At 36.2% G+C, this 20956-nt stretch overlaps 2 protein-coding genes across 2 annotated transcripts; both read right to left on the bottom strand.

Moving 5' to 3' along the window:
• Positions 1-36: 36 nt before the first annotated feature.
• LOC103706842 (eukaryotic translation initiation factor 2 subunit alpha homolog) lies at positions 37-9001 on the bottom strand. The gene is made up of 6 exons (XM_008791091.4): positions 8339-9001; positions 8088-8174; positions 7858-8004; positions 7635-7739; positions 1040-1138; positions 37-622 (listed from the first exon to the last, which is right to left on the bottom strand). Exons 1-6 carry the CDS (start codon positions 8765-8767, stop codon positions 467-469), a joined length of 1023 nt encoding a protein of 340 aa, XP_008789313.1. The 5' UTR covers positions 8768-9001; the 3' UTR covers positions 37-466.
• Positions 9002-11671: 2670 nt separating this feature from the next.
• Positions 11672-19218, bottom strand: LOC103706841 (probable beta-1,4-xylosyltransferase IRX9H). The gene is made up of 5 exons (XM_008791089.4): positions 19003-19218; positions 17403-18655; positions 12747-12993; positions 12231-12425; positions 11672-12033 (listed from the first exon to the last, which is right to left on the bottom strand). The coding sequence occupies exons 2-4, from the start codon at positions 18299-18301 to the stop codon at positions 12258-12260; spliced, it is 1314 nt and encodes a 437-aa protein (XP_008789311.2). The 5' UTR covers positions 18302-18655; positions 19003-19218; the 3' UTR covers positions 11672-12033; positions 12231-12257.
• Positions 19219-20956: the final 1738 nt, after the last annotated feature.

Genomic DNA, 20956 nt, shown 5'->3' with positions numbered 1-20956 from the left:
ACAATCTAAATCAAATAATTTTGAGGATGTTTCCTATCTCTTCTTGAGAAACAAGTGTATTTCTCAATATGATTTTTGTGCATTTTACAGAGCAAATAAGACGAGCCAATTTGAAGCATGAAAGCATAATGCAGGTAACAAAAGCCAAAGGAGAGAGCGTATTTAGAGTTTTTTTTACAGTTCATCACACTCGCACAACCAAAAAAATAAAACAAAAAAACACTCATTGTACACAGTCAAAAGGTCATTAGCTTGCACATCTCATATCACTTTAGCACCACCAAACAATCTCAGATAACAAAACTGTGAAACTGCATAATATCCCAAGGACAGCATTCTCCAAGAAAACTGAGGCAGTAGGCAGCATTCCATTTTAGATTGCTTGATGGGAGAAGGGCCTGATCGCAGACTATCTACTCATGGTAAATGATATGCATCCATAAAAACTTAATCCATTTGCCAGATTTTACTCTGTTATACCAACACCTGGTTTGTCCAAATCCACATCTCCCATTCCTGTGTCTTCCTCCTCTTCCGTATCTTCATCACCATCAATTTCCTCATTAGCAGATCGTAGTTTTGCCATGTGTTCTGCAAGTAGCTTATCATCTCGTTCACTCACCTGAACAAGAATGCAGAAGAAGAGAAAATGAAAGACTGGTCAGTCTAGCAAATACCACCATGGGAACTGGAATGGTGTTTGTCACTAGAATTGGGCCATGATCACAAAGATAATATAATATGATTAACAATTCATATGCAGATCTTAGCAATACGCATGCATGCGCACATGTGTCAACACACACACAATACATACATACATATATATAAAAGGGGGAAATATCCTTGGGATGTGGAGAAGGGTAAAAAATCACACACACACACATGCACAGGTGCAAATGTATGTATGTAAGGGGCAAAAAATCCACCGAGATGTGGAGGAGAAAAGTGAGACAATCAAACATGATAATATTTAGTAGAAAAGTAATACTCTAAAACAATCAAACATGATAATATTTAGTAGAAAAGTAAGACTCACAGCTCTTGGTGCCTCCTTCACTACAAGTTTTCCTTTGTGGTGGTCTATTTTTTCAGTGCATGCCTTGATAGCATTATTTAGAATTGTTATTCCTTGTTCCTGCCCAGAAGACATATCGTGAGAAAAATAAGAAAACACATGGGTATGTTTCAAGCTTGTGCGTATAATTATACATAATATATCTATTTGTTTCAAAAGAGATGGAAATAGGAAAAGATGTGAGGATTGCAACAGCACAAAGGTCTGCAATCTCAACTTCAACCTCGGATTTCAGGATTGCAAGTCTCTATTTTGATAATGTCAGTGATCTCAACAATTGTCACCAAAGTTTTACAGTTTCAATCAAGAAAGTCATAACTGAAAAAAATAGAAAAATGACGTGAAATAAGAAAACATACATCAAAAAATTTGGAGCATTTTGTGTAGTTTAGGATCCTTTAACATAAGCGCCCATGTTTCGGATGGAAGAATCTGAATTAAATTATATTACGAACCTGATAAAATGCGAAAATATCATCTCACGTGTTAAATTAATTTTGATATATCAATGAATTGTTTGATAAAAATATATTATTGAAAACATAAATATACATATACCTAAGGGTGTTATTAGGGTGTTGTGTTCCGGTACCACCAATTGGACCCAAATCCACTAGGATATTCAGAGCTAAATTTGATCCATAACCTACCCATTTATCAATTAGTGGTCAGGTTGAATCCAGTTAGATATAAAATTGTTAGACTCATTAAGTCTCTAGGTCAGGTATAGTCCAGGTACCAAACGGGTCAGCAAGTGAAAAGGTAGAGCAAAACAAGAAAAAAGCGATGATGATAGTATATGATGGCCAGACATGGGATAATGATAACAGAACCTTTAAGTAGAAGGCAACACAAGATGTCATGGGGGTCTGAGTGACAGCCTGACGTACACCCTGCACTAGCTGCATTTGTTCACCTATTTCACATACTGATTTTCTAAAACCTTTTTAAGTCAAAGGGTCCACCTGTTCAACCTGTCACCCATTAGCATACTCAGGTCAGGTCAGATCAGGACCCAAACTTTTGGAAAAGCCTTTCAAAGCTGTTGAACCAGATGGTTCAACCATTTAACACCTCTGGTTCAGCAATCAGCCTTAGTTAATCATCTATATAGAATAAAGAAAATTTCTGATCTCCCATTATCTGGGAACTCTAACATGCCCAAGGTCTCCCAGCAGTGTCCCTCTTATCTTTATGTATTTAACCCTTCAGCTAAACTATATTTTAATTCATGTAGCAGAATGACGATCCTATAAATTCTCTAAGTAGATATTTTATGTGCATAACTGCCATCTGGCATTCTCCCTCCATGCTTTATCTCCACTGCACCAACATAACCTATGTCTGGCACAAGTCAAATGGCAGGATTTTGGCTAGCATACTAAGCAACAACATAGTGATGTGGCCGTTGCTAACAGAGATTTAAGTTCTTTTATTTATTCTTTTTTTCAGGAGGAGGGGAAGGGGGGGGACCCAATGCGTTATTGTTAATAATGATGGGGTAGTCAAAACTCTGCTTTAGTCAAAGACTAAGCATAGCTGAAGCAGGTGGAGCCCAATTTTCAAGCCTTTAAATACTAGATGGTGCACCATAACCATTTTGTTAGCCACTAATTTATCCAGGATAACAACAGAGGAAATAACAAGTGCTAGGATGGATATTGGTGCCTTCTCAATGAAGATGGATGGGAGCAAAAAAGATGTGGGTTGGCTTTATAGTGTTCAACACAGCGCTTAAGGACTGGGGATTTACAGTCTTACAGTATTAGCTATGCGAGAATTGCTTTTTGAGAAAAAAAGTAGCTTTTCATCCAAATGAGTTTTTTATAAGACACTATTAGTATCCAAGAAAACCAACTCAAAATGTCAGCCAAATGCAATTTTCTATAAGCCCGCTAATTTGTACGTGATGGCTACCAGTTATCATAAAATGAACTATCCAAAAGCCATAAGATGACAAATTTAATTCCAAGTATCCCATTTGGTCTATGCCTATATCTTTTCTCAATATTTGCAGGATATATGTATCAAGGTAAATAAATTAATATTCCTACCATAAAGCCATCATGAGAAGTCATCATCACATTTTTCAAGAGATTGCAAAACCATATTGAAGGTGAATCAGATTTTGAGCATAGCAAATTTATCAAAGTGAGAAACTACAAACATAATTCCTCAGGGCTCGTTTGGTTCACGGGAAGCATTTTTCCTCCTAGGAATATGATTCCTGGAAAACAAATTCCTAGGAAGAGGATGCCTAGGAAAGTATTTTTGGCATGTTTGGTTGATCATGGAAAAGTGACAAATTTCCAAAGTGCTTATGTTTAATTGGCCATCCACTTTCCTGGAAAAGTTATGTATAATTCCTATTATGCCCTTAATAAAAATTAGGTCTTTAATGCCTCTTTAATGCTTCTTTAATGCTGAAGGGCCTTTTTGAAAAAAAATAAAAATAAAGTAATTTCCGCCTCATGGAAAAGTAACTTTTCCATGAAATGTGAGAATCATATTCCCATGGGAATACAACTTTTCTATCTCTTTTCTTTGAAAACTCCAACCAAACAAGAGGCATCTCATTACTTTCCCGTTGACCACACTTTCCCCCCTTCTTTTCCCGCGAACCAACCGAGCCCTTAGTGAATTAGTCTTTCTTGGTACGTTGTTCAAACCAACATCAGACAATGCATTACCTTGTTGAGGCCTCACTAGAAAACATATTTAAACCCTCCCTAAAATAGAAAGCTGTAGCCTATATGGTCAATAGAAAGCTGAAACCATGCATAATTAGAACCAAGCACTACTATCAAATCTGTTGGTGAATCAAACCTTCCAATCATATAGTTCTTGAAAGTAAGAGCCATCTAAATTTGGTGGCATTTCCATGATCAGTGACATTTCCATGATCTAACAACAATAAAGCATGGTATAATCATAACTTAAGTGTAAACTTTAAAATATTCAGTTATTCTCCACAAATCCAGATATGTGCTTTTTGGGCTTTTCAAGAAGCTCCAATAATCAGGTATTTACAATTGCAGTTCCTAAGAGCATGGATAATGAGCTTGGTGGAAAGCTCCTTGCTCAAGTCATGTGAGTTCTCATATCACCCAATATTTGAATCTTTAAGCATATTCTCTGTGACCTAAGATATTTTTGTTCCATAATAACTGAGATGATCCAAACATTTTCCTTTATCAGAACCTATATTATTATATATTTACCAGCCATGAATACACATGATGAGCTCACCAAGCCTTTATTAGTATTATGAACTTGAACATTTTTGCCATCTAACCTGAAAAATCAGGATTTTTGAGGAGCATGCCCAACAACTAATGAAAAATGCTGTTGCAATCACTTGGTACAATGTTGGTAAACAGCTAGTTCCAATGTACGGCTATTCTTTAATTGGTCTAGGATTCCATTCATTCAATTTTTCTTGCTATCGGGGCAGAATGGAAATGATGTATGATATTATTAGCATTTCTGAAAATTTTGTTTCTTCCCCTTTTCGGTAAAAGAGAACCTAGGCAATGAGCTATACAACGGGGGTTAGCCTTCCCCAAATACCTCAACCCCGAAACCCTGGTGAAGGTGGGATCTGAAACCAAGTCTGATATAACCAGTAGGTGACCTAACCAGCTTGGTAAGATGGCAACAGAAGATAAATTTGTGGACAACGGAAAAACCCCTAGTTCAATGGAAGCCGTTGAAAATTTCCTTACATCATCAATAGATAGAGGTTTTACCTCATTTTATGCACCTTTTTTTCTTTCAAGGAAGAGTACTATCAATAGTCATCAAACCATGCCACAACAGGGAATTTGACCTACTTAAAGAAATATATAGCCACAAAATGAAATTGTAAATGATCTTCAAAATACATATATTAGCCATCAAGAGTTTGTCGATGATTTCCATTGCAAATTTCCAAACAAATCATCGGGAAGTGTATTGCATATTTTAATAAGCAAATAAAAGATTTTTTATGCAATCACTCCATTAGAAAGATTATCCAAGGATGCTGATGTTTGTAAAAGACAGATTAATAAGTCAATATAAAGCTAAAAATTTTGCTCTGTATCTTACATAGTAAGCATGTCAGGCGTAGCCAACTCATGAAGATATAACAAAAAAAAAAAACAATCACATCTAAAGATGGTGAAGCATCATGAAGTATTCTCCCCCTCTGAAGCAAGCTACTATGCTGTCCTCCGTCAATATTAAATCAATTCAAAGCAAGCAAGCATCACATGGCATTAACAAACATTTGAGTAGATTTGACTCATCCTCTAAACCTGTTATGATGATAAGGTGAAATATAAAATGTAATTCTTTAACTAAAGAAAGATAAAGATTCTGTTAAACTTCAGAGAGTATATCCCCATCAGACCATCAGAATTTCTTTGACAAAGGTTAGAAATCAAGAACAATTGCATTGTTGAAAATAAATAGGAAAAGATCTTGTAAGAACCACATGTGATGACTGGTGACTTACTGACCACATGTTTGTCTATTTCTATTTCTCTGTATCGCAAAAGATATGCTCACATCAGGTTTCTTGGAGGTTAAAGCCTCTTTTAACATGCTAGAATTTTAAACATGGGTTCTTTGTTCATTACCCTTAGAGAAATCACAAACTTCAGATTCTTTTTGCCAATAATAGATTTATTTACATCACAAACTCACTGTATCATCCTTCTTTAGCTTGCTTTAATATATTTTGTCTGTTGCATCCACCATAGGTTTCAGTTCATATTCAACTTATACAATTCAACAATGTTACTGATTATTTTTTCTTTTTTTTTTGAACTTCTTTTTTGAGTTTTCAAAAGTTTGAGCTTAAGCATCTATTTCCTATCTTCACCCCCTTCATCAAATTGAAGCATTAAAACTCCATGTTCCTAAGCACTAAATGCTATGCAAATCACTAAAATCCCATTTATCAAATTGAAGCATTGAATTCCATATTCTTAACCACTGAATGCTGCACAAATCATTAAAATCTCAGTTATCATATAGACACTGTCTAAAATATACCCCAATGTCCCCATATGATCATGAGAAAATGTAATACCCCAAAAAGAGCTTGTTGGGTGACTTGTCAATCAGATTAGATGGATTTTTGAGCTCACATTCAATTTAAAACTCATCCTGACGTTGCTCAGAGCATATCTAATGTAGATTCGATGTTGATTCTCCTCAAGTCAAACTTCTTGTTTACTGCATTCTTTACTTATATCCAATAGTCCTTTATACTCCACCCATTCAATCTATGAATGTATCAGTGCATTATGGCATTGTCCCAAACAATTAGGAACTCAAAGGACCCTCTATTCCATCTCTTTTAGCCTTAAAGCCAAATGTTTCTCAAATATGTTACAAACAAGTGCAACCACTCCTCAAATGGATTCATCCGCATAAAACTCAGTTCTTTAAAACCTTAAAACTTTAATCATTTAATTCTCATATCTGTAAACCTAACCTCAGGTCATAACAAGAATCGCAAAGATGCATGGATTCTGTGATGCGGCAATGAGCATGAAATCTTAATTTGCTATAGTATATGACATTAGGTGTGTATCTTTGTTTTAAAAGTCAACCTAACTTAGGATATTAATGCAGGCATATCGAGTCTAAGGACACATATAACAACAAAGTAACAAAATACCCCAAGACTTAATGTCCTTTTGTGAGAAAAGGAAAGAACCTAAATTAGCATAATATCATGGGATGATACAAAACAAGGTTGGATTGCATTTATAATAATGACCGACACATCCACATTGAATCATTCACAAAAATATGGGTACCCAACCTATCCCATCCACAAGTTCTCATTCACATTATTGTAACATATCTACCTACATTCCAAACAAGAAAGAACAGCTTCACCTTAAAATCAACCAAGACCATGTAAGCAACAATCCTACTAGGCCTCCTGTATTTTGCATCAAGGATCAATATACTAAACAAGTAGCTTGTACATAAACACTTCCCTTATTCATAACAAACTAAGCAATTTTACAATTAAAAAAATTGCCCTCAGGGACCATGACAATTAAGTATTGTAGGCTATTCCAGACCCCAATAATTCCAAAATTTGTTGATAATTGTAAAGATGGCAACTAGATTTCAGTCTGTTTGGCTTGTATATCTGAATAATTTAAGACGAGTGCAACATGAAAACATGTCCCTGAGAAATGCTTCCATGACACAAATATCCAGACCAAAAGGTAACAGCTGGCACTTGACTCTCTTTTTGCTTCTCTAATGGACAACATGTACCAGATTAAGTATTGCTAATGAAAAAGGAACTTTGGAAGACTCCATACTAATTTCATAACTTTTTTGCGTGATATTTTTGTTACTCTAGCACTATCTGATATGTTCTCCCACCAGGTTTTCCTCACCCTTTGGACCATAAATCTCGAAGTAGATGGTATCCAAGTTCTAAGAAAAAATCAACCTAAATAACACCCCAAAAATCTGTAAGCAACATAAGACTAAATCAAGGAACACAGCAATGCCAAGAAGGAAAAAGCCTCCCACCAACCTTGTCAAGAGTTTGAGTGGTGAGAACATAGAGAGGAGGAGCAACCAGTTTTATCTTCACCGGACAGTCATCATTGCCTGCAGCTTCTGCTTTCTTCATAGCTTCCTGCAAAGAAATTGAACAAGCATACAGGTCTAGAATCATAGAAACAACGCAAGAAATTAGACCGAATAGACAAAAAGGGCCCCAAGAAACATTAGAAAAAGAATCCCAATAAGGAAACCTTAATGTGAAGAACCCCATCAAACTGGAAGCATTTCATCTCAATATCAGCTCGTATCTTCAATGGCTGCGGGGTCATCCTTCTCCTGATGTTCTTGACCAGAGCATCCTTAACCTCCGGCGTCATCGCCAGCACCACCTTAGTCACCTGCAATCAATCTGCCCAATTAAGCCTAAAAGAACATGAAAATCAACGCAAAAGGATCAAAACTTCATGCAACCGCCAATCACCTCCTGCCCATCCGGACCGACTTCTTTCACTTCTCGGGTAAGGGAATCAAGAACCGAATCAGGGTCCGTCACAATTACCTTGAACGCCTGAAGAAGATGAAAAAGATCCGAATTTTATTTCATGAATGCGCCCAAGATGAGCGGAAAAAACGATTTTTCCTCTATAAAAACATCGGTGAAAGAAGGGGAAGAGCGGGTCCGATTTATCATAACAAGGGTTTAAGAAGGGAGGGAGAGACGAGCAAGCTGACCTCGAAGGCGTGGCCGTACTTGCGGTAGAGGGGCCAGCCGACGTGGATGTAAAGGTCCTCGAGGTCGAGGTCCATGGTCTCGGCGACGTGGCGCATGATGGAGTGGACGAGCTTGGACTTGTTGTAGCGCTCCTCGCAGGCGTGGATGTCCTCCTCGGAGACGCGGCGCTTACTGAGGTCGATGTAGCCCTTTTCGCGGTCGACGCGGAGGACCATGACGGGCTCCTGGCGGCCGACCTTGATGAGGCTGGAGACGCTGCGGATGCGGCGGCGGGACAGCTCGGAGAAGAGGATCATGCCCTCGATATTGTTGTACTCCAGGAGGGAGACGTACGCTCCCATGTCCGCGATGTGCTTCACCTGGATCATCACCGCCATGTCCACCTCCGGGTACCTGGCCTCGTACATCCGGCATTCCAAATTCGGCATCTTTCTTTGATTTCTTTTTTCCTCTCTCCTACGATCACGATTAGGGTTTAGCCGGCTAGGGTTAGGGTTTTGAGGTGCTCTTCTTGGGGAAGGAGAAGGGGAGAGAGGAGGGCCGAGGCTAGGGTTCCGTTTCGTTCGCCGGTGGAGAGGGATAACCAAGCAAGAAGGCTTAACAAAATGTAAATCCCGAAGTTTCCTTGGAGAAAAAAATATTCGCCGGTGAGTAAAGAGTTTTCTTGCGGAGAATAACGCCTTTTGTTTGGGAGCTTTTAATTACTTTTAGACGTAGAGTTTTCAAGAAATATATCTTTTGAATGTAAAATTTTTATCAAAATTATTTGTTATTTGGTAATTATATTTTTAAAATATTATAAAACTTTAATATATATTTTGCAATTAAAATGAAAAGAATTTTTTTTATAGTAAAATGATAATAAAAAATATTGCACAGTAGAATATAATACAATATAAAATTACATATTAAAATATTATTATTATTATACTTTTTTTAATATTATTATAATATATTATTTTGTATAATATTTTTATAATATAGTGTAATATAATATTGAATACTATAATATGATATGATATAGTAATATATTATTAATAGTACAATATTACTATAATATAATATAATAATAGGGATATAATTAAATATATAATATAATATAATATATTATAATTATAGATGATAATATAATAGATTATATTATATTATAATTATAAATATATGATATTATTATATATTATTATATATTAATAGTAATATAATATTATTATAATATAATCATATAATAGAATATAATAAAATGTAATACTAATATATTGTCTTGTTATATTATTGATAGTACATTATAATATTATTATAATAATATATTATATTATCATGATATCGCTATTATTATAATAATAATATAATATTATGATGGTAATAATATGTGATATTATGCTTATAATATAATATAAGAATATATTATTTTATAGTTATGTATTACTACAATAAGATAATATATTATGCTATTATAATATAATAATATAGTATAATATAACATAATATATCATTAATTTATTTATTATATTATATTATATTTATAGTATAATAATATATTGTGATAAAGTATGATATAAGATAATATATAATTATGAGTTTTGTTGGTAGGTATTTTGGTCATCATAAAGTTTTATTAAAACCAAAACAACTTTCTGAATTTAGCTAGAGAGTAGTTTTGACATTGGCTAGAAAGTAGGTTTGAGGAGAAGCTCCAACCAGAGCTTTTTTCAAGTAGGCCTTTTCAGGCTTCTAGCATCGCCAAAACAACTCTCAGATTTTTTTGCTACACATCAATATATCATCCAAAAGTATTTTTGGAGGGTTAGAAAATACTTTCTACTCATCCAAAAGTTTTATCAAATGGGCTATATTAAACTCTTTATATCTAAATGAGAGCTACATTGCATTAAAAAAAATATGAGGTGTTTCAAACGTAAAACCCTACATGGTTAAACATTATTTGTAGTATTAATCTATTAAAAGAACAGGGTTGTAAGTTGTTCGTGCCCAAGTCCCGACAACGTAGATATCTCAGTGGAGGTTTGAAGTGCAAAAAGAGAGAGAAAGTAATTTTGTATGATATGGGCTTCTTTGTAAAAGCAGGGGACAGGAAATCCAAAATCATTTTTCATTTAACCCCTATATCTTTTATTAATACGTAGAGGGACTAGATGTAAAACTTTCAGCTCATTGTGAAAACCACATAAATAAAATAGAACTTGTGGGCTTAATCCATAAAAAGACAGAGGTGCAAGGTGTTAATAACTTTTCTCAGATAACCACCTTTTAAATACTAGTACCACTTGGACTACTTAAATATCTAATTTATGGAAAATTATGTTATTCGTCGACAGCAGGATCCCAAACCTGCGGAAGCGGATCCTAGCAATAAAGGACTGTGGTTGCTTAGTTTAAAGGGATTGAAAAACCAGCCATTGTATTCAAGGTAGTGGCTGCTCCATGCTGTTAGATAGTATGAAGAATGCCTTTGAATCTGATATGATAATCCCAGTACCATCATCCCAAAAGAGTCAAGTTACTAATGCAACTTGAGATCGCTAGTTCTTTTGTTTTTCTTAGATTAGAAAAGATTAATCCTCGATTTTTCTACGTCTCCCCTACTTTTTTTTTTTCGGATTAAAAAAAGAGTCAACTCCAACAAACATCAAGCCTAAATATTTTTTTCAGGTAGTAAGGGGCGATACCATACAAACAAATGAATGGTGGCGAGATTACTAATTTTAAATCAAATACTGCATGCTTTATTCTGCCAAATATTTTATGATTGAATGATGCCTTCGCAAGTAAAGTCATGCCTTGAGCATTAGCAATACATATACCGATTAAGCAAAAGCGTGCAACAAGAAATGAAGAAAAATATTTTGCACCACACTGCTGTTGATCTAGAATATTTGAACTAAATTTGCTGATAAATATGTGGCACTTCACCTAACTAAAATAGTAGCTCCTCCAATACTAAGTAGACCAACACAAGGGGATAAATTTTGAAACCATATGATCCTTCGAATTAAATATTTTTATAGCAATTGTTTTTCTCTCTCTCTAACGTATGGCAACATATGTGCAAGACCACTAGGCAGGTCCTTCTGAAAATGAGGGAGGAATATATAGCTTGAGTAATAAACAGCACACATGGTATCCAGATACTTTGCATCCAATAGAGATGCTAAGAACCTCGTTACATCAAAATTCCTGATCGCAAACAGAATGCGCCAAACAAAATAACGATCAATATAAGGATCCACCTCAACTGTGGATTGGCATACCCATTAGCAAAACATGAGATTATGCTGCCACAGTCTGCAATTATGGAAAACAATTAACAGAAATGAAGCAAAATTGATGGTCAATTTAATTCTGATTCATGGCAGTTAAATAGAAATTTTTGCATGTTACAGAGGTGCTTGTTTTCATTCCCAACAGTACCGATGGATGCAATTTTTCGCATTTGCGAAGCATCTCAAACACAACAACAACAAAAGAAAAACAAATAACTGTACAAGGTCTGTCTGGTCTGGATAAAGAAACCAGGACAAAAAGCCTGAAATAAAGAATACGACAAACACCATTTGCATCAGGAAGCCTGTGCCTCTGCCCATCATAGGAGATAAATCAGAGCAGACATTCCAGGCAGCAGTCTAGGCAGTTCGAGGTGATACGAACAGGATAAGGAACCATTTTTAATCAGACCCTGCCACATGAAAGTGTAACATGAGAAATAAGGTGAATCATGTGTAGTTTATAAACATCTTGAAAAGGGTTCCAGTTGTACATCGCAAAGCAATTTGTATGAGATGAAATTCATAATGCAGAGAGCAGGGTTATTTAGTTGTAACTAACGAGAAGCCCATTAACATCCAGCCAAAAGTCCTGTCAGGGAATACATACAATGAGATGACTTCGCATGGCCAGCTATCATGTTAGAGGTGCAACAACTTCTAAGTTCTTCTGCATCATCCAGCCCCTTGGATAGATAAGTTCAGGAGCTTCTAAATGGAGATGCCAAACCATAATCTCGGAGCAGTTTGCTAAACCTTCCATTTGGCTTTCATCCTCAACCAGCTGCTCAATGAATGTGGTCTCCTGAAATTATATGTTACATCATTAAACATGTCTAAATGATCAACCACATAAAGTTACAGATAACAGGGTCCTTTCTGGTAAGTCATGTCCTCTAAGAAAGACGACACATTCTTCATCCCTATGGAACAGGTCCCCCCCCCCCCCCCCCCCCCCCCCCACCCACCCACCACCACCAAAAAAAAAAAAGCATTGACTACAAAATTTTGCACCAGTATTTCTTTCATCATGAACACACAAATGCCTCAGCAGTCACTCCACAATATAAAAAGTCTAAGAACCATAACTGCAATGCATATGATATCCATGAGAAAGTGAACAAACCTGAAAACCTTTTATTTTAGCACGTTGCCTAATAGGCTCAAGAGTGGGGCGGTTCCATCTCTTAGGATCCCAGAGTATGGTACTGTTAAATGCAAAACCAGCCATGTCAACATGAAATCTTCGAGATATCCTGGTCCTCTGATCTGTGTGCCATCCAATTACCTCACTGCCATTGCAAACAGGACCTTCTAATAACACTTTATTTTTACTTTCACCAAGCATTGCAACAGGCCACGTTCCAAAACGCCTACAACTCAAAGCAAACAAAGTCACCAATAAGCTTTGTGAAATCTACTAATTGTCGATTTAAGGAAAACTTCCTAGCAGTCTGCTCCTATTAGGGGCTAATTCACAGTTTATCCTCTCTTTTCCAAGAAGCAGGGTAAATAATATCAACTCTACACTGGCAGTACCAAAGTATTAATCATATTCAAAATATCACAAACATGATGTTCCTTTGACCAAGTTCAAAACAATCATGTCAGACAGGAATATATTATTGATTCGAATTGACAAGGTTTTTTCTCCCCCCAAAAAAAAGGGGAAGATGCTCCACTTTCTTAGACTAAAAATATTAAAATTCCTGCATTTTGTAATAGTTAAGAGTAATTTCTGGATCTGCTGAGATACCATATTTTGCCAAGATAACATATCAGCATAAAAGAAACTAGGAGAAATCATTCAGGGGGCGTTTGGTATGGGGTGACATCCTAAGATCAAGATGATGTGAGTGGAGGTGATGGCATCACTACGTTTGGTTACATCACGGTGATCCTACATGGCAGTAATCTCAGATCATCCTCACCCCTCAAATCACCGTCCAACCCAATGATGGAATGCCCCATGAGGTTAAGAATCCAAGATCATCTCAGGGCAGCGATCTTGGGCTAAAAGTTGAGGACAAAAATGTACTTCAGTCCAGTGAAAAAATTAGTATATCAATATACCGTTAATATATTATATCAGTATTATATATGATATGATATTATATTGATATTATAAATTATATTTATAATATATTATTAATCATATTATTGTCATATTATTATTCAATGATAATTTTAAATTATAGTAGAAATATATTATTGCACTTTATATTTAGAAAATAAAAGTATTTAATATATTACTTCTATTTTCCTTATTTTCTTAATCAAGTAATTATTAGTATTAAAAAATAATATTCTATAAGTATAAATAAAAATATTAATTCTATAATACCAATTAATATATCTTTATAGAATTAATAATTTATTGGACTAATAGATATATTTTTATGAAATATATTAATAATTAATATAAAAAAATAAATATATTGATATTTTATCGTAATATATTTTATATGATTAATAAATATTATTTTATGGAATATATCTGGGATAATTTTAGTATTATATGGTGGGTGATTTTGAATTCCGATAGAATACCAAATAAGTTAGTCGTGGATACTTACGAATCTTTAATCAATGGAACATAGCATACCAAACGAGGTGATCTTAAATCATCGAGGATCGGATTACCCCGGAAAAAGGATCACTAGTGATCTAAGAACACCTCAGTGATCCTATTTGGGTCGCTAAATGCCACCTCAAGGTATTGGCATTTTGTCCAATAAGCTTCTAGAAGTTCAACTCGAGAACAAACCTTTTTATGCATTGAAGGACACGTATGAGCATCAATGGTGGCTCTCTACCCATTTCCAATCAACAATTATCCTATATTTTCCTTCAAGCATTAATAACAAGAAAATTAGCCACAGCTACAAGTGAATTCATTCTTACAAGCAAGAGCCTTGGACTTGAAAAAAAATTTTCCTTTCCACAGGTTCAATGAACATGAGGGGTGCCTCACCCTTAGTCTCTCCTATCTAACCTCCAATCAGGGAGTGTGACATATTTAAAGCTGGCTAGCATCAAATTATGAACCACCCGAACAAGGGAGAGGAGCATCAACATGGAAGAAAAGCTCCACGACAGTAGCTGTCACTAGTGTACAGCAAAAGATCCTATCTCTATAGGATATCTTGTTACAAAGAAAAGTAAAAAAGAAGAGCAGTCTTTTAATACTTCCAAGAATCTTATCCACCCCTTTGTATAGTGTGGATTGTATTTTCTCCATGACAAAAGAGGAAGGAAAAACAACCAGCTGGATAAACTTCAGTGTCTAAATTTTTCTTTTAATAGATGCAACAAGAAGGCCTCTCTAAGATATTGCATGACCACAATCACAGTATTGCCCTGAATCCTCTCAAAAACCTCATCCACAAATATGCTCTTCATATCAAGAGCTGCCAAGTTTCTTTTCTTTTTTGCTGAACTACCAATCCAGGTTTCAGGTTTTAGATGTCCTTCAGATTCTTTCCACCTCAACCATTAGTTTATCACCCTATCATTACAGCAAAGAACTGTTATAACCACCAACCAAAATGACAACTAAAGCAAAAGGATTTGCCTCTCATATATTTCAAGAACAAAAGAATTTAGCTGCTTTGGATTCATTCAGGAATTATGTCCACTGTTAAATGCTGATTTACTTTCTTTACTTTATGATAGGATTTCTCACAAAATATGGTTCAGAAATTTTATCATCATGATTGTGCCAACAGGCATCATGACATCCAAGAACATATTAGGTATTCTATCCCCCACCTGCAAAGCAACAGCCAGATCTAATGTGTCTGGCCGCCTCATAAAGAACAAGGAAGTTATTTGTTGTTTCCCACTCCCCCACATTTAGAGGGGGAAAAAAAAAGTGGGATTAAGGGCTGTTGCAAATTGGCTTTTTTATATTATAGAGAGCCAACAAAAGAGGTCTAACCTTCACAAGACACTGCTATTTTTAAAACACAGATAAAAAGATGATAAGGAAGTCTATTTTATATATGAAAAACAAGTTGATTGCTTTGAACTAAAACCTTCTGGTGTACTAATTATTTAGATCATCTTCTCCAAATTGTACAGTAAATAATCCTCACTAAATCATGAAAGAGCGCATGCATATTTCTCCATCGCCACGTCCTAAAGGTTCTTTTGAAGAGGAACATTCCCAACCACTTTAACTTAGCACTTTCAGTGTAGGCACAGGGATATCTTCAAATTGATCCACTTCCCTATGGTTCAAAGCACAATTCTACACTATCGTATCACAAATCAAAACACAAAACAGAACATAATCCAGATAATCAAATTTTTTTCACACCACCAACTTTATAATTTCAGGTTTCCATAATCATCTGTCATCAGTAAGATCAACAGTATTTATCCAATGCTTAGTGGAATGCTTGGCAATTGTGTTGTTCTGCTCCTCCAACATTCATGTAGCAGTCTCTACATTTTCCAGTTATCTCTGAAGAACCTTTACAATTCTTTAAAAACTTTCTTGAGTAATGTTTAAAAAATTATGATGCATCGCGCCCTTCCCATCAGAGTGACTTAACTTTCTAAATTAGGAAGTGTTTCCTGGTCATGAAACCAATTCACCATGGTTATGTTTTGGCAGGAGGACTAAAAGAAGAAGTCTCAGAATTGATTAAAGACTTGAACCACTTTACTAAGAAAATAAGGAATGGATATTTTGATAAGAAGATGCTTTATAAAGATATCTTCTCCCTGAAGCACAGAAGAATGTTAATTGCTTGCCAAAACCTAAATGGCTTGGCAGCATATCACCTAAGATAAAGATTAGGAAGACATTCCACAAACAAATGCAGGATAAGCACACCCTTTTTCCATAAACCAAATCAGCTTCCTTGTTGTTCATTATTATGTGTATGACAAATTAAATAGTAGAAACAAGAAAGTAGCAGAATTGCAGGATTGCCTTTCAAAAATTTGTGATTTGATATTTTGGATCTATATGTCAACTCATCTGTTATGCACAAAAAAGGCAACATTATAGCCCATTTTCATATCATAATTCAGCAGTAATTAATGTTTAGACTGAATTTGATGTATACCGAATTCACATTACTATAAGTTATAAACAGCAATAATTGATTCCAAGGTGATTTTTGTGCAATTCTCTTCCTGAACCTAAGGAGGGTCTTGATGAACATAACCGAGAAAAGTGCATCAATCCACCAAAAATCTTGGAACTTACAGTTAAAAGATATTCAAAATGAAGTAATAAGATAATTTTTTTAAAAAAAGTAAGTAGTCAAAGAAGTTTTGAAAGCATTGGACAAGTCCCAAGCATATCCAATATTCAAAACGAAGTAATAAGATAATTTTTTTAAAAAAAAGTTAGTTAAAGAAGTTTTGAAAGCATTGGACAAGTCCCAGCTTATCCAATGCCACAAAAGTAAAATAGTTAACGATGTTTAACCCCCTAACAGAAGCAATCTGCTTAGTTCCCAATGCACACAGGTATGTTTACCAAGGATAATTTAATTATTCCGATGAAACATGTGAAAAGGGTTAAAGCAAATGTCATACAAAGTTGACATCAGGGGTTTAGAATCTTAAAAATTGCATTATCTTAACCATAAATATTGATGGAATGAAAGAAGGTTTATTATCATGGTTCAAATGAAAATTTAATTATCGTAACTAGTTAAATGACTTGGGTTGAGAAAATAAATAGTAAAATAAACTTATAAGTTCCCCTGACACCGGACTGTCTAGAATAACAAGCAATTAAGGTCATAAGGAAAGCAAATACCTGATTTGACGCATTTGGTCAAAGAGGCCAATTGAATAGATTCTATCATCATCTGCAAAGTATACTATGCCATCAAGATGGTGCTTCTCAATGTGAGCCAGTGCAACATTTCTCTGGTGAACACCACTATCTTTTATGTTGGTGGCATTGTGCTCGCACACAAGATGTCTGTACACGACCCCAGTACCCCTCAAGATCTTTGCTGTTTCAGCGGACTGCATGGACTTCTCAACAACTATCCATAGTAGCGGGGGTGGTACATTCCTTAATGTTTGAGCCAGTTGATTTAGATAATATGCTTGAAATGGCCGAACATATGTTGGAGTCACAATTATCAAAAGCTTTTGAGGCACTAAGTCTGTATCTGGCACAGGAGGTACAGCAGATGTGGCATCGAGAGACTCATTTTTCACAGTCCATTTTGCCACGGCATTCTGTGGTTTATCAATCGATTGAATTTTTTCCCTTACTGAATCAATTTCCTGGTGAGCACCAGTTTCAGCTGCTGAATCCTCCTCAAAGGAGAAGGCCCGATGTTTGGACACAAAATTCCTGGAGATATCAACAGAGAGAAATGGGGTGAAACCAAGGAAAACCCCTATCATGAAAAAGACAAAGATATGGAAGGAGACTCGCTTCCAGTGTAATCCCTTCGACTTTGACCTCTCCACAGGCCGAGAAGACCTTCGTGCCAGCATACCGGCAAAAGCAGCCTGAATCCTATTCGACGCCATGAGAAAACTCATCGAGTTCACCAATGAATACAGAAACCCTCTCAAAGCCAAGTACGCTGGAGAATGAGACAACTTGGGTAAGGGAGAGCTATCAACACAAGCTTCCCCATTTTGCACAGCTCCATCTCGCTGCACTGTAGACATATTTCTTCTACATGATGCCATTCTTTATATCAACCAGATAACATGGAAACCCTTCCAGGATCAATACACTGTCTTCGAAAATTAGATACACCACCAATCCATTGAAGAGCTAATCACAACTCCATGAATGCGTCACTTTGACCACACATTAAACAGCTGATCTTTAGTAAGACTCCAAATGGAACTCACAGACGTACTTGGATAAACCCCAATCTTTAGTACAGCAAATCAGCGCTCTATATTCCTCCACCAATATTTCTTTCATTCCCTGGGTGATCAACTTCCGACCCCAGAGCATCATTTAGAAGGAAACCCAATTCAAGTATTACCCACCATCAACTCTATATTAGCTGATGCTACTCGTGAACTCCACTTCTATTAAAGCACAGAAATCAAAAAGCTTTCAGAATCCAAAAAAAAAATCCAAAATTAGGCATCCCATTCCCTTCTCCTTCCTTTTCTAACCCAAGATATCAGTCCAACAAAACCTCCGGAAGAAATAAAAAGCAAATAAAACCCCACAATTGATGCTCAATATCGAAAGAAATCAAACCAAACCTTTTCGGATCTCAAACAAACACTAATCCCAGTCTAAATCACATTAGAAAATCAAATGCTCGCATCAAATCACATCAAAAACACCAAAAAAAAACGAGTTTTTCCCCCTCACATTCAAAATACCACAACCCAACCAGAACAAAGAGATCCGTAGAACGACACACCTCCGGAGACGAAGCAGCGCGAAAGCCCCGCCGGCCTCGAACGGAGATCCGAGATCCGATCCCCTTCCGGCCCTCCGCGCCCTCGAATCTGTGTTCCTTCTCACGGGATCACTTCCCCGATCGTTCCGCCCCAGCTCGGAGTCGGGGAAGCGAGACGAAGAGGAAAACAGGAGTCTCCGGAAATAGCGTCCCTGTCGCCGGTCCGAGAGGGAAGAGAGAGAGAGCATTTTATTGTATCATCATAACACCGTTGGATGGAGATCGGATGGACCAAACTCTCGTGGGTCCGGTCTCCTACCTGAAATGGCCCAATTCCGACTCCGTCGGGTTTGAATCCGTTGGACGGCTGCTGGATTTCTATTCGGTGTTCCGCGGACCAATAGTGCAGGGCGATCTGAACGGTCCGTTGTCGATCGGACGGCACTGGTCAGGATAAAATGATACGTTGTCAGTACCGGAGTCTCGTTTGCTGTCCCCACAGAAGACAGATTTGTCCGAGCTTCTAGACCAGAACTTTGGACCGTCGGGTGGGGTGACTCATCGTCAATGCCACGTGTCATGTATATGAGCCGTATGATTATGATTTGATGGATCCGGATTGTGATGAAGCTGCGGCGACCAAATCATGCGTAAGAAAATTTCTAGATTTTTTGTAATATAACAATAAGATTTATTTTTACCCCCATATGGATCTTCTGTCATGATAAATATTTTGGATCCATAATTTGTTTTATATGAAGCATGATGCGTGACCTTTTCTTCATAAAATCATGACACCGTGCCTCTTTCCCTTTCCTTCAACATCATTAGGGATTCCTATTTTCATCAAAATTATTTGAGATCGTTATCACCCGGCAAATACTCCTTTGATCTTATACATTACCCAATGTTGCAATTGATAATGTTGTGACTGCACCTCATAGCTACGGTCATCGACCAATAATTAGTAGTAGTTTTATACTAGACTTAACTAAAATTCCATAGATACAATGTAATATTTTTTTTTCCTCTTCCTTTTTTTTCTATTCGATAAACAGATACGAACAGTTAAATTACCAATTGCATCTTATGTTTTTTTTTTTGTTTTTTTGGTACATAATTGCCTCTTATGTTGGATGCTAGAGTAATCTCTCACATAATGATGTTAACCATTCAAAAGAAAAGTTTGATGAAGAAGCAAACTATACTAGAGTAATGCTAGATAAATCATTTTATAGTATCAGAACAGGGCAAAAAGAGTTGGTATTCTAAGCATCGTTGCTCAAGTTGACAAGGATTCAAAATATATGTCTTCATGAAAACTCAATCAACCTCTATATCATGTCATCATATTTCATTCTTTTTTACCTTCCATTCTTGTTGCATGCAATCCTACGGAGGCTAAACTTTCTTTGCATGACGTATCATCGAAATCTAAGATGATATCAGGCTCAGAGAAAATGTCAAACTATCTTGAAAAAGAAGAGCAATAGATATCTTTCGTTTCAGTTCTGTAGAGTGTGGAGATAAATAGTAGATAATTAAAAGGGTCATGAATGTTATATTTTATCATGATGCCTGTTAGTTACCGTTACCGTTGATTTCGTCAAAGCAGGGGGCAGAGATGCGTCTCTTTCTCCACTGACCCGGCCATTGGAGACAGCCATAACTTAGCCTAAAATATGAGAGGGAGCAAAATAATTCATATATTTAATTAGCCTTTTGGTGTTTTAAAAAGGCTTTCTCAACGTTAGTTAGCAAAAACAGCCATTTCTTTTTGATCGTATTGAATTCGTCTTGACAGTGATCTTAGTGCGAACCTTCCTGAATTTGGACTTAACGATCCACGGCAACTTGGAGGTTTGAAATCTGCGTTAAGATGACATGACAAAGCGCAGACATTGTTAGACTTTCTTGTAATTTCCGTTGATATAGTGTGACCCTTGGACTCTCATGAGAGTTTCAAACGGGTTTG

This window comes from Phoenix dactylifera, chromosome 4 (assembly GCF_009389715.1).
Source record: "Phoenix dactylifera cultivar Barhee BC4 chromosome 4, palm_55x_up_171113_PBpolish2nd_filt_p, whole genome shotgun sequence".
Taxonomy (NCBI): Eukaryota; Viridiplantae; Streptophyta; class Magnoliopsida; order Arecales; family Arecaceae; genus Phoenix; species Phoenix dactylifera.
This window is presented reverse-complemented; position numbering and strand designations above follow the sequence as displayed.

Coding starts and splice junctions, on each gene's coding strand:
- LOC103706842 (XM_008791091.4), bottom strand. CDS start 8,767: ATGCCGAATTTGGAATGCCGGATGTACGAGGCCAGGTACCCGGAGGTG. Junction 8,175..8,338: donor AGTACGGCCACGCCTTCGAG/GTCAGCTTGCTC, acceptor CATCTTCTTCAG/GCGTTCAAGGTAATTGTGAC. Junction 1,139..7,634: donor CCACTCAAACTCTTGACAAG/GTTGGTGGGAGG, acceptor TCTTCTGGGCAG/GAACAAGGAATAACAATTCT.
- LOC103706841 (XM_008791089.4), bottom strand. CDS start 18,301: ATGGCATCATGTAGAAGAAATATGTCTACAGTGCAGCGAGATGGAGCT. Junction 12,994..17,402: donor GACCAAATGCGTCAAATCAG/GTATTTGCTTTC, acceptor TTTGAGTTGTAG/GCGTTTTGGAACGTGGCCTG. Junction 12,426..12,746: donor CTAAAATAAAAGGTTTTCAG/GTTTGTTCACTT, acceptor ATATAATTTCAG/GAGACCACATTCATTGAGCA.